The sequence below is a fragment of the Trachinotus anak genome, unplaced genomic scaffold (assembly GCF_046630095.1).
Source record: "Trachinotus anak isolate AG129_WGS33_773 ecotype Australia unplaced genomic scaffold, CSIRO_AGI_Tana_v1 ptg000023l, whole genome shotgun sequence".
Lineage (NCBI taxonomy): Eukaryota > Metazoa > Chordata > Actinopteri > Carangiformes > Carangidae > Trachinotus > Trachinotus anak.
Window position 1 is genome coordinate 2592881 of NW_027273874.1, and position 12756 is coordinate 2605636.

Genomic DNA, 12756 nt, shown 5'->3' on the forward strand with positions numbered 1-12756 from the left:
GTGACAAGGTCAGACTCCTTGATGAGCTTGGGAAAATTTGGTACAACAATTATGGTGAAGCAACTAACTTCTATAAATCAAGCAAAAAAGCTGCCAAAGAAAGATAAAGAAAAATAGTGGAAAAAAGACAGTAAGAGAGGCGCTTGACTTGAGAAGGTCTGAAATCTCAACAAGGTCATTGCTGTTATCTCAACAGCACCAAGTGTCAAGTGTTGCTTCAGTTTTGTTGTTGCACTGGTTGCTGTTGCTTTCACTCCTCTTTTCTCCAGTACAGGCGTGCAGGGAGAGAGAGAGAGAGAGAGAGAGGTACAGCAAGACAGGCAGGCTGAGAGAGAGAGAGAGAGACAGACAGAAAGAGTGAGACAGAGGAAGAGAAAGAAAGAACGTCTGTGTTGGTGCCAGAGTGAGGTATAGGGTTTCCTGAGACTTGTTTTCCTGACTTAGCCGTTCTGTAAGCCCTCCATCTACTTCCCCTGTTACACACACACACACACATACACACACATACACACACATACACACACATACACACACACACACACACACACAGTCCTCGCCTCAAATCACACTACATATCGCGGGAGATAGAGGCTTTTGGAAAACTGAGCCCAGTTCCCTTGGGCTAAACCCGTGCTCTGGTTACACCACCACGTTCCAGAGCGCAATTCCTCAGTGCTGGGCTGAGTTTACTTAGGCAGACGCCTCTCTCCTCAAAATGCTGCACAATCACCCCCGGAGCACTTAATCTCTGTTATTGGAACTCTGCTCCTATCAGTCCCCTTCCATCTAAATATTATTGGAGGCAGAGATAATAAAAAGTTGCAATAAATATGTGAAATAACATTGGGAGTGCACAGCAAGTCCACTTCCTTGGCAGTTTACATTTGAAATGAATGTGTTAATATGTGAAGTGTGCATATGCAACCTCTGGCTCCAAGGAATTGCTTAACAACGCACAAAAGTAAAGTTCTCCACTCAAAATTCAGTGTCAAATTTATATACTGATGTGACTGACACTGAAAAGTGAATAAAAGCTTCCTGTACTTCAGAGCAAGGACGGGTTTTATCTCGAAGCCATTAAAGATCCATCACTTTGGCCATCATGTTAAATTGTCTGTGGTCCATTTATGGTTGATCTAATTGCTCGCTCTAAAAGATGGCTGGGAGTCAAAAGATGCGTCATCTTTATGCAGAAATCACATGGTTTTCCCTGCAAAAGCAACGTGTAACTGCAGAAACAATAACTGTAGACACACAAAAAAAAAAACACAGTTAAAAAAACACAGTTACGTAACAAACCATAACTCATCCTAACAACTTAAGGCAACATATTTCTATATTTATCTGTTACTTCATAGTACTCTAAATGAGTGGTTCCTAACCTTTTAAGCTTGTGACCACTAAAACAAAGCAATATGTCAGTGAGTTGTTCCCAGTGGATTCATTTGAATAAAGTTTTGAAATCGAAAAAGACAAATCAAATGTTTCCCAAGAGGATAGCCAATATTAGGCCTAAAAAATATGTAGGAGATTGAACACTTTTGGGGTATTTTCTAAATTCCTAACCTGCTTATCATCTTGTGACCCCTCAGATTTATTTTGGGGCTGGTTCCTGTTCATCAGATTGGAAACCATTGATCTGAATGACCGCACTAGCTATGACGTCCCATGTCAAATCCCAAGTCAAATCCATGTGCTAAACTTTGAGCCAATCATGTTGCCACCATAACACGATGCCTCTAATCAGCCAGAGAAACTGAAAACATTTGTGCGAGTGTATAAGACCTTAAACACTGGTCCACAAAGGTTGCACCAATAGTTCAGGTGGCACCTTAAGGCCCCATCACACCAGCAATGACACTGGCTAAGTTTAGTCGAACTTATTCTTTCTGTATATGTTGCAATAAATTTAAATTATGCTTCAACATAAAGTACACATAGATGTACTAGAACAGAAATAATTTAGATAATAAGTTTCAGTCTTCATCTGTGGTGTATGTGATGTTTTACACTACATACTGTAGGTAGCACCAGGGAGCCAGACATCACCGTGCAGTAGTGTGCATCAGGAATCCTAAGCCACAAGTACAAGTTGGTTTTCCTTCCCTCTTGTCCCCCCCCGCCCCCCTCCTCACCCCCCTAACCCCCAAGCCAAACCACTCTTTCTGATACCTCAGCCTCTGTCCAAATGATTCATTCAACCATCCACCCACTAAAGAAACACTGAAACAAAGAGCGAACGCAACATAAAACAGCCTATACTTTTCCGACCACATGCCTTTGCACACAGACAACCAAACCCCCACAAACACACACACACTGTAAGTTTCGAGCACCCGCCTGCATGCCCACAATATGAAACAAAAAAAAAAGGCACATATTTACTCATCCAGACACACTGCAAATACACATATACCAAATTACACACAATTGGGTTCATCATATTTCACATCATTCCATCTCCATCTGTCTGTTCCTGCACCGAAGCCCAAAGGCAACACTGTTCCTGCCACCACAGGTCCCGGCCCCCTTCCAGAGTCGACCTGAGATGACATCATTCCTCTACCCCCCCCCCCCTCTGCACCCAGCCTACTTGAACAAAGGACTGAGTTCCAACACAAATCATGCAGCTCTGTCTTTAATGACAGGGTAGAGCTAAGTGATGCCAGGGGGCAGGAGAGCTGGAGGTACTTTGGTCTGGGATGCTGCCTGTTCAGGATTCCTCCCTGAAACATGTGGTTTGTTCTCTTCCTCGCTGAATGGAGCAGCAAAGGAGGGATGGATGAACGGGGAGAGCAGGGAGCAGGGAAAAGGGAGACCACAAAGTAAGCTCACTGCCCAAAGGGCGAGATCATTTGTAGCTCAGGTGGGATATGATTCTACTTTCATCTTAGGGTGGCTTTCCTCTGTAAATGGCATTAAATAGCAGAAGTTTAGCCTCTGGACAGAATATGAGGATGAGGGTTATGCATGCAATTCAATCGTTTTTGCAAATTTCCTACTGACATCAGTGCATATGGGTGCTATTTAATCCTGTGGTTAGGTTTAGGGTTATGCACATGACATGACCATGGTTTATTTTTGACCCTCCGTTGCACGTACAGCTGAGGCGAACAAATGTAGGAAATAATGAAGTTCTTCAGCAGTTGTGGAAAGAAAAAAACTTTCCAAGGTTTTAAAGCTATTGAAAAGGATACAATATGACCATTTCCACAATCTTCGGTAAAAATTTATGGTCTGTCCACAGCAGCTTAGATGTCGTGAAAACCAAGCTATCAAGACAAGCAATGAGAGCTGTTACTGAGTCTTCTGAGGGCAAGTTCATCATAAGTTTCAAGTCAAATTACAACTCTTGTGACAGCAAAGACTTGTTACAATCAAAACAAGTCATGTCTCACGTCCTTATGGACAAGTCTAAGTCATTCAGTACAGGTCAGGGTCAGGTCTCAAGTCTCATAACAGCAAGTCTAAAGGCCTTATGGATAAGTTCAAGTTAATTCACAAGAAATCTCTTATGACAAGTTCACTGAAAGTCTCAAATTTTGTAATAGTGAGTCTCAAGTCCTTAAGGACAAGTCCAAGCCTAATCATAAGTAATGAGAGTCCAAGTCAGGTCCAAATCAAGACTAAAGTCTTGTGATAGAGAGTCTTAAATCAAGTGTCTAGTCTGTCATTGTAAGTCTCAAGTCAAGTCTCAAGTCATGTGAGACAAGCCCAAGTGAAGCCTCAAGTTTTATGAGAGCAAGTCTTGTCCTTAAGGACTTGAGACTAGACTAGACTCTCATGTCTAGTCTCAGTTCCTTAAGGACAAGTCTAAGCAAAGTCAAAAGTAATTTGAGTGCAAGGCAAATCTAAAGTCTTGTAATAGAGAGTCTTAAATCCAATCTCAAGTATGTCACACAGTCTCAAATCATGTCTAGGTTTGTCAAGAACAAGTCATAGTATGGCCAAATTTGAGACAAGTCGAGTCAAAGTCAAGTCTGAAGCTTTTCAAGTCAAGTACAAATCATGTCTCAAATCTTGTAATAGCTTGTAATAGAGTCTCAAGTCAACATCAAGTAACAAGTAAATCGAGTCCAAGTCAAACCTTAAGTTTTGTAATAACAAGCCTCAAGTTGTATCAAATCGTTAGGAGCAAGTTTAGGTCAAGCCTTAAGTCATTTCAGACAAGTGAGCCTCCAGACTTGTAATGATGAGTCATAACTCAAGTCTCAAGTCCTTAAGGACAAGTCCAAGTGATCTGATGAAGGTCCAAGTCAAGTCTCAAGTCTTGTAACACTGAGAGCCTCAACTTCCATCTCAGGTCCTTATGAATATGTCCAGTCAAATCATGAGTTAAGTCTAAAATCTAGAACATATGTGCCTAGAATATATGTGCAAATCATGTAACAAGTCATTTGAGACAAGACTTTAAGTCTCAATTCCTGACAGACAAGTTATGCTCACCATTCCGGGATGTTACTAGGTTAAAACCCGAGACTCAAATGTTTTTACTTTCAAGTCCCAGATGCGGCCAAGTCTTTAGGGAGTCAAATCTCCCAGCAGTCAGGTCCAAGTATTTTGTGAGATAAATTTGTCTCCAGATCTGTTAGCAATAATGTGAAAATGTCAGTAAGTTTTGTCATGAGATATTGCAAAGGACTTACTGAAACAACTTTGCATGTTACTCATTAGCAAAAAATCTAAAAAGACAGTTGCTCCAAAATACAAGAGACTGAATGATTCCTCATGGATTTTCTGCCTTAAGGATTTTTTGACAATGTGAGGAAGGTAAATGCATTGAACAGATATAGTAGTTTCCCCGCCTAGGTAAAAATACAGATTACCAGCCTTACTTATAATCAAGACAATCACGTTGGGTCAAATCTGGTCTAGTGCTCAGAGAGATCCTGGTCTCTGTTTGATACTAGCCACATGCAAGCGCTCCTGCCTGGTGCTGAGCTGTAAACCTGTCATTGTTCTGGGTCAGCTCCCTAAGGATGTCCTTAAGGCCTACCGCCACACACACAAACACACAAGGACACACACACACACACACACAAACACACACTGCAACAGGATTCCTCGTCTTCCTCCTCCTCCTCGGTGGGGAACGGGCCAAAAGCGGACAGCCTGTGTTCCGTCAAGGCGTCCAAAATTCCATGACTTTCCCAGAATTCTCGTCCCGGGCCAAGTCATATATTCTGTTGTCATCCACAAGGCCTTAATGAAAGCCCATGAGGAACAAAGGGGGAGATTGTGTCAGCTCACCCACCCGCCATTTACACTAAAATAAAAATACACACTGAATATGACCAATTACACACCACTGCGGATGCTAAATATTTTTTAAAACAATTCAATTCAATACAGCTGCTGGTATGCCATAGGATATAGACTTGACTTACTGAATCAATTTGCTCTGCGCGTAAACCACTAATAACAGGATACAGTTCATCTTGCAGCATTAAAATAGCGGGGTATTGTGAGTATTTTCAACACTGTGAATCATTCAGTCCACTTGCACAGGAGTCCAACTAAAACAAGACTCTGTATGTCACATTAGATCATAATATTACACATTTTTATCCATCTTTATTGCATTACACACAGCTCTGTGAAACGGCATACCTTCTGTATTGTTCACTACAATATAATTTTTAAATACTGTCTCGGGGTTAAACTGTTTATTTTGATGAAATCCCTCAAACTGAGGGGGAGCAGAGCGCCATGCCAGGAAATGTGAATGAAAACTGGCCCACAGGGTATAAAAAAGTGGTATAAAAGAGCTTTCCATGGCTTTTGAATGTAAGCGATGTAGCTTTGATAGGCCGCAGACTTATTTTCACGAATGAACGTGTCAAGTATTAAGGTGCCTTATAAATCACTCTCCCTCTCTTTCCGCGCCCCTCTTTTCTTAGCTTTTCTGAGAGGTTTGGAAGAGCAGCATGATTGCCTACAGCTCTGGCCCTCTCTGTCAGTAGCCTTGCCTAAATCAACAGTCACCCTGCTGTTTTAGTGCATAAGAATTTTTTAAGATTATAATGGGACTGTAAAACGGAAACCTGCTATATAACGTGACTGACGGCCGGGGCTCGCACAAGCTCAGACAGTGGTGCTGTAATGGTGTGTGTTTAGGATGGGTGACAATAATATTTCAGTCAGTGTGTGTGTGTGTGTGTGTGTGTGTGTGTGTGTGTGTGGTTGTCTGTTAATCAAACAGTTCGGAGTTAAATGCCATTGTGGTTTTTAACTTCTTTGGTTCCATAGAATCAGTGGAACATGGGACAACACACTAAAAGAGGAAAAGATGGTCTGCATGATGAGGTCTGTCCATAACAAAGATTTTCCTCTCCATTGAAAAAAAAGATGGAGGAAATAATAACTTTTTTCCAACCTTAAAGTCCAACTAATTGCTTAACATTTCCTCTACAGATCCATACGTGGACAACAGCCAAGAGACAGGATTTTGGCACATTTCAGAGTTTCCTACTCATCTTATTCAGAGGTGTTGCTAAACCACAAGCACTGGCTGCCTGAATAAGAAAGACGATCCCTTTGAGTTTAACCATAAAGACAGTAGAGACACGTGTTGTTCCTTTAATTTCAATTGTTTCTGTGGGGTCTTTTATGTACTTACTTACTGCGGTTGTATTTCTATAAAAGTGATAAAAAACAGGGTGAAAATCGTGCTCTTGCTATCACCTGACGATTGAAGTTCTCACATCGCAGCTGTTCGGGTCACAAGCGCAACAGCCTTGAAACTTTCAGCCCATGGAGGTCAGTTTTTTTCTGCCAAAAAAACAGTACTTTAAAAGATAACACAGATGCTCACAGAATGAAAATACTCTACATATGACCAAGCAATGGAGAGCCCTCCCATCATCCATCTTTTCCATTTGTCCTCTGTGATTCACAGTGCAACTGCCAAGTGATCTCAGCAAAAGACTAAGAGTCTGCAGACATAGTGGTTCAGCACTATTTTGAGTTATACGTTAACGGGAGAATGCTAACATGCTGATTATTTAGCAGGTGTAGTGTTTACCATGTTCGCCATCTTAGTGCTAATTAGCGCTAAACATAAAGTACAGCTATGGCTGATTAGGATGCCATTCATTTTGCACATATGTGGTCATAAACATAATTGAATCTTTGGCCTCATGAAACTAGGCGGAAAGTTAAGAGATCAACAACTTTACAACTCATCCACTGGGATCCATGAACTAATATAAAAAGTTTTATAAGAATCCACCCAGTAACAGTTGGGACAGACTGACATTGCTATCCTTCATATCCGCCATATATTGTTGTGTTTTTGCATGCTAACCATGCTAATCTAAAAAAAAGCAAGGATTGATTCAACACCTATAATGTCTCATTTAAATAGTAAAAAAAAAAAAGAATTGTGCTCATTTCTATTCAAAATATTTAAAAAATGACTATATTATGAATGAATGTTTATATTTAGTTCATTTGACAGACTTAAGAGGCCAAGGCTGCTTAACATGTTTTCACTCATGCTTTGCTGTGTGGCCAAATTACTACACAGAGTGTTTACGGCTGAAAGTTCCTGTAAGAGTCTATTTTGCACACACAAATAGACGAACCATTATTGCATCATCTGCACCTTTACCATTGGCTGTCAATGCCCACAGCTTCGACTGAGAACTGACACACCACAGCAACGAACTGCAATGCCTTCACGACTGGGCAGCAGAGATGCAACCTAAAACAAACCATAATTATCTATTTGTGGTCCTGCTTGGGGCAAACACGAACAGAATACAAAGGCACACACACGATGTTTGGAGTTCCAGTAAGTTCCACAACCACAGTTTAGTCTCTAGGGGATACTGCGTTCCTCTCAACTGAACCTCTTTGCTTTCTTTCCTGAATGACACATGCACACACACACACACACACACACACTGATGCACACACTTAGTGTAACACTAGCTCCCTCCAGACCACACTGTCACTGGGGCAGCTTGCCTCGCCTGCCTGCTGCGAGCCTGGCCAGTGTCTTTTTTTTCCTAGACACTGCTTCAGACTTACACTATCTGTTTCCACAGCCGTGCGCCTGCTGACCCAAGAATGTGGACAGCGCTCTGGTACATTGTTTTACAAGGCTAAGCAGTGTATTTGAGACGTGAAATGTAGACTCTTGCTTGTTTTACGGGAGAAAACCAACTGTGTGTAAGTGTGTGTGTGTGTATTTGCTCTTGTGTACATGTGTGCTCAATTTGTTTTAAGTGATAATCTGTGATACTCTTGTTTTTTCGTTCTTGGTGACATCTTTGCTGAAGTAGTCATTGCTTTAGTGATGTGAATGCAATGTGCTGTAAATGCAGACTATGGTGTATAATGTGTTTTGTACCCATGTGTATGTATTCCAAAGCAAAAAAAAAGGGCATCTATTCTGAATTGCATCAGGCTTTGAGGGATCCATTTATAGGCCTTAAAGGGAAACTCCACCAAATGTATGCATCGTTGGATTGCACTATACTATTGCAAATGTAAAAAAGATGTATAAAGCCCACTCCTCATCTCCTGCTCAAAGCTAGCCGCTACATTAGCCGCTACTAGCACAACACACTCGAATCTGTATGGTTAAGAAAATTGCATTGAGTTGCATTGTGGGTAACATGGGTGCCATGTTTTCATAAGGAAGAATGCCTGGAATAAAAAATTATTCCACCTCTGCTACATCGATTTTGATTTTTTTCTTTTTATGGTCCATCATGAGTCTGACGCTGCGAGGAGGAGCCATGCTAAACTGGTGGAGTACTCTTTTACTTTTAATGGATCGTAAATGACCTGGCAAAAGACAAACATCATGCAGCGAGTCACTTTCTTGTCTTTACTTTGTACAACTTAAAAAGGCTGCACAGCATTATTTTGTAAAAGATGTAGTTATTTGTGTAATGTTGTGTAATGAATCAGGAGTACACAAAATGATTGTTAGTTGCTGGAAAGTTGTATTTTCTCTTGTCTGTTTTGTCTTACTGGATTAGTTGGCATGTTTCCCCTTTTCTTCTTTGTTTCTTTCTGGTATTTGCAGCATATATTTAGATTCAACCATTGCTCTTCCTTCATTTGACAGGTGCATATCTGTATTCTTCTGTAGACACAATCTGATTACAGCCATCTGGATGTTTTTCTATTTTGTATTTGCTGATGGTTATAATGTGGACATTAATGTGGGGTGTCCTTTCTTTCTTTGACGGGGAGCATGCACCTCATTAAGTAACTGTGTACTAACAAATAAACAACAACAACAACAAAAAGAAATCGCTTTAGCTATAAATCAACACCAGAGTTTTCTGTTTCCAATTACTGAGTGTGTCATCAAGAGGTTTTTATTCAGGGCCCTTCAAAGTTCTTGTTTTTGTTATTTTCTGCTTCTATTTTCCACACACTTGACATAGCACGAGCGAGGCGTTTGCTCATATTTTACACGCCATCCCGCCCCCTTCCTGAATGCTCCCTTCGTTGTTTCTCCAACCCCGTGGCCCGTCTGTCAACCCTTGTTCTCGTGGCAGTTAGTTAGAAACCTTGGCCAATTATCTGCTGGTCTTGAACCCACGCCTAACAAACTGCTCAGAGCGACGACGTGCCACCAACTCTCCAAAACCTCTTCAATAGCTGCGGGAGATTTGTGTGATGGGTTAATGGCAGGATAGTAAAAGTGCTGCGGAGGCGACATTGTTGAGTTCATGTTGGTTCATGGCGCGCTGTGACCCTATTGAATGTTTTATAGTAATGGGTGTCTATCTATTCAGCTGAATGGGACAGGGGCCACATAAAGAGAAGAAGACAACACAGAACCATAAAAGCCTGGTACAGACTTGAGGCCGGCTTCAGGAGAGACAGACATAAGGGGAAAGTGCGTCTGACATGGGGTGTCACAGTGATTCCAGCACTGATTCATGGGAAGGCAAGACTAAAAAGCCGCGAGCCACGCTGCACAACCTGTTACATACTTTGCCAGGCAAAGTAACAGAGATTGAGTGTCTTTCTATTCTGTGTGTAGGTGACGCGTCCCCTCAAGAATGTGGTTCTCTTCCTCTCGCCGTTCGCCTCAATTTCCCCTCTGGTTGCTTACTTCACTCACACAGCCGAGGAGCTGTCGCTTGAGGAATCTGGAAAACACCAGTGGGGAATGAGAGGAATTTCTGCTTTTCGTTTTTCCTTAACCACCCCCTCACCCCTTGCTCTCTTTACTTTGGACGCCTCAGCACAGCCGAGCTCTTGAGTTTTCTCTTGTTTCTGAATGCAGCCCAACAATAACAACCTCTCATAAACAATGGGGCTTGTTGATTGGGGGGTTGAGAAGGAGAGTGGCCGTTGCTGGCCCGTGCAGTCGGTTTTGCTGGCAGTGGGCCTCACGAATGGCCCTAAAAGTCCGAAAGTACAGGCTACATCGAGGACCGTGAAAGATTTAAGGGCAACTTTAAAAATGCACCATCTCTGAAGGACCATAAACACATGCTTTAGCTCTTTCTTAATCTATCTTTCCTCCAAAAGGACTTTGATGGACCAAACTCTGAAAGGGGATGCTGGTCAATGTCAGGAAACCACAAAAGTACAGGGAAAAAAATGGTAGTTTTGGAATTCTCTGCTTTTACAGCACCCGTGGACTCGTAAAGGGAGTCTGGATCACATCGAGTAGGATTCTGAACAAGACGACCATGGAGCTTTGCCCTATCCTTCCAGCCTATGGGCAGCTAGAGTCACACGGCATGCAAACAGTCAAGCAACAGTTAAACCCTGTATCTGTGACAAGGAAATGATAATTCAGAGCGATGTGTCCTGGAATAACTCTGTCTCTACTGTTTCCATTCTGGAAGATGATGCTGCACATTACTGGACATTGTCCCTCATCTGCTGAACCGTTTTTATTACTCTCGCATCAACTAAATCAAAATAAAATGTCAAAAGAGATTCTTGTGAATGGGGTTGGTAAACAAACCACTGTATTTTATTATAATTTCCTACAGGCTGCATACCAGAGCAAGGCTTTTGGAAATAGAAGAGTTTTTCCAAAATATTTAAGATGCATAAACAAAACAATACACAGTCCAATGCTTTTTGGGTCGACAGGCAGGCATGGGGTGCCCCCTTGTGGTCAAAGGATGACATTTAGCTGGGTAGAGAGAACATCTGAGGTCATCTTCCTCTGTCTCTCATCGCAATATATTACCCAGTGCAGCAAAAAACTGTATCAAGATGTCTTCACACAAAATCATGTTTAAGCTTTTAGAACTTTAAACTTTATTTATAGAATAAAGAATCACTCAGCCAAAATTTAACACATTCTGGAAATCATTCATTCACTCACGCGCACACCAAGCACTCATCATAACAGGCGTTATCCATCAGCATCAGTGTCTGGAATTAGTGAAGGTCAGCTGTCACTGGTCGTCATTTTCCTGCAGGCTTGAACGGATCAGACCATATCTTCACACCTTTGGGGGAAAAAAAAAAAAGAAAGAAACGGCGTCAGCAAGAAGAGGGGATGAGAAGGAACTGATGAGGCCCTGAACTGCACAGAAAGTAGTGGTTGTTTTTCTCACCACATCTTTTTTAACTGTATGTGCAATTAAATGAAATCTCAATTTACTGTACCTGAAGTACAACAAGTGTGGCTCAACGCATAATGTTCATTTAGGAACATTTCAGTCTACAAAACCTCCATCAAGTATATAAAATACCTGTCATGTAGACTGAAAATAAATATACCAAAATATATCCCCCTTCTTGTGCTCTTACCCACGGGTTGCACATCTGCCTGGTTGATTCCTGCCCGGTTCATTTTTTGGACTTCTCCTAGCAAAGAGAGAACAGCACAGTACATTGAGTGGAAAACATTTGTGGTCAAAATCAATGTCATAAACAAGTTTCCACAAAGACGCTGATTATTCTCAGTCTTTATTGTTCTCTTGTGCCTGCACTGTCAGTAACACTAGAAGAAGTTCATCCACGGCTTTACTCTGTGTCCTGGCTGTAGATTTCCATCTGTACTGGCCAGAGCTTAGCTTAATGTATTTTCCTGGCATTGTCCTGTATTTGTCTTAGTTGGTTTAACTATATGTTTATGGTTTTGGGAAAGTGGAAAGGAAACTTCTCAGTGTGCAGTGAGAAACTGGCTTTAGCCACATTTAGCAAAACAGTTTATGTAAATTAAGTTTTTTGTTTACGTTTTTGCTTTTGTGTAAGGTTTCGTTTAATGTTTTGGGTACATAAAATCCACAGTTCAGCGAGTTAAATGTATACGAAAAGACTTGGAAAGTGCCAGAAAACTGAGGTTACTTAACTAAAAATGCGCCAACGCATTAACAACGACATGTTAGCTAACGTCTATTAGCTAAAACCACGAACATGGTTTATGTTTTGCCAAGTAAAGCAACACGGTAAAAAAAAAAAAAATCAACACACTGCTAAAATCTTCATACGCAGCAGCATATTAAATAACATTTGGCTGGACATTGTAAACTGTCCGATTGTGTAACTGAAACTGAAGGAAAGCTGAAAGCCACTTACTGTACTCTTCTTTGTGCGTAAGCGGGTAGAAAAATATGGGATAAAACGCAGCAGCAACCGCCGTTACAAAGCCCCCAAACACTAATGCAATTCTTGTATTTTTTGACATTTTTATGTTACATTGGAGGATACGTTTTCACCTCCAAACGTACACAGTGTTTACAATGATTACTTCCGGCGTAAAGGTCACAAGCGCATTTAAACTAGTTAGATCTGTGTCGGCTTCCGTACTGA

At 41.4% G+C, this 12756-nt stretch overlaps 1 protein-coding gene across 1 annotated transcript; it reads right to left on the reverse strand.

Annotated features, from left to right (window-relative positions):
- Positions 1-11224: 11224 nt before the first annotated feature.
- Positions 11225-12727, reverse strand: smim20 (small integral membrane protein 20). The gene is made up of 3 exons (XM_071459168.1): positions 12523-12727; positions 11752-11808; positions 11225-11447 (listed from the first exon to the last, which is right to left on the reverse strand). Exons 1-3 carry the CDS (start codon positions 12629-12631, stop codon positions 11404-11406), a joined length of 210 nt encoding a protein of 69 aa, XP_071315269.1. The 5' UTR covers positions 12632-12727; the 3' UTR covers positions 11225-11403.
- Between the last annotated feature and the right edge of the window lie 29 nt (positions 12728-12756).

Bases quoted from the DNA above. Each gene is read 5' to 3' on its own strand.
- smim20 (XM_071459168.1), bottom strand. From the start codon at position 12,631: ATGTCAAAAAATACAAGAATTGCATTAGTGTTTGGGGGCTTTGTAACG. The intron at 11,809-12,522 runs GTAAGTGGCTTT...TCTCTTTGCTAG, and splicing joins TACGCACAAAGAAGAGTACA to GAGAAGTCCAAAAAATGAAC. The intron at 11,448-11,751 runs GTAAGAGCACAA...TTTCCCCCAAAG, and splicing joins GGCAGATGTGCAACCCGTGG to GTGTGAAGATATGGTCTGAT.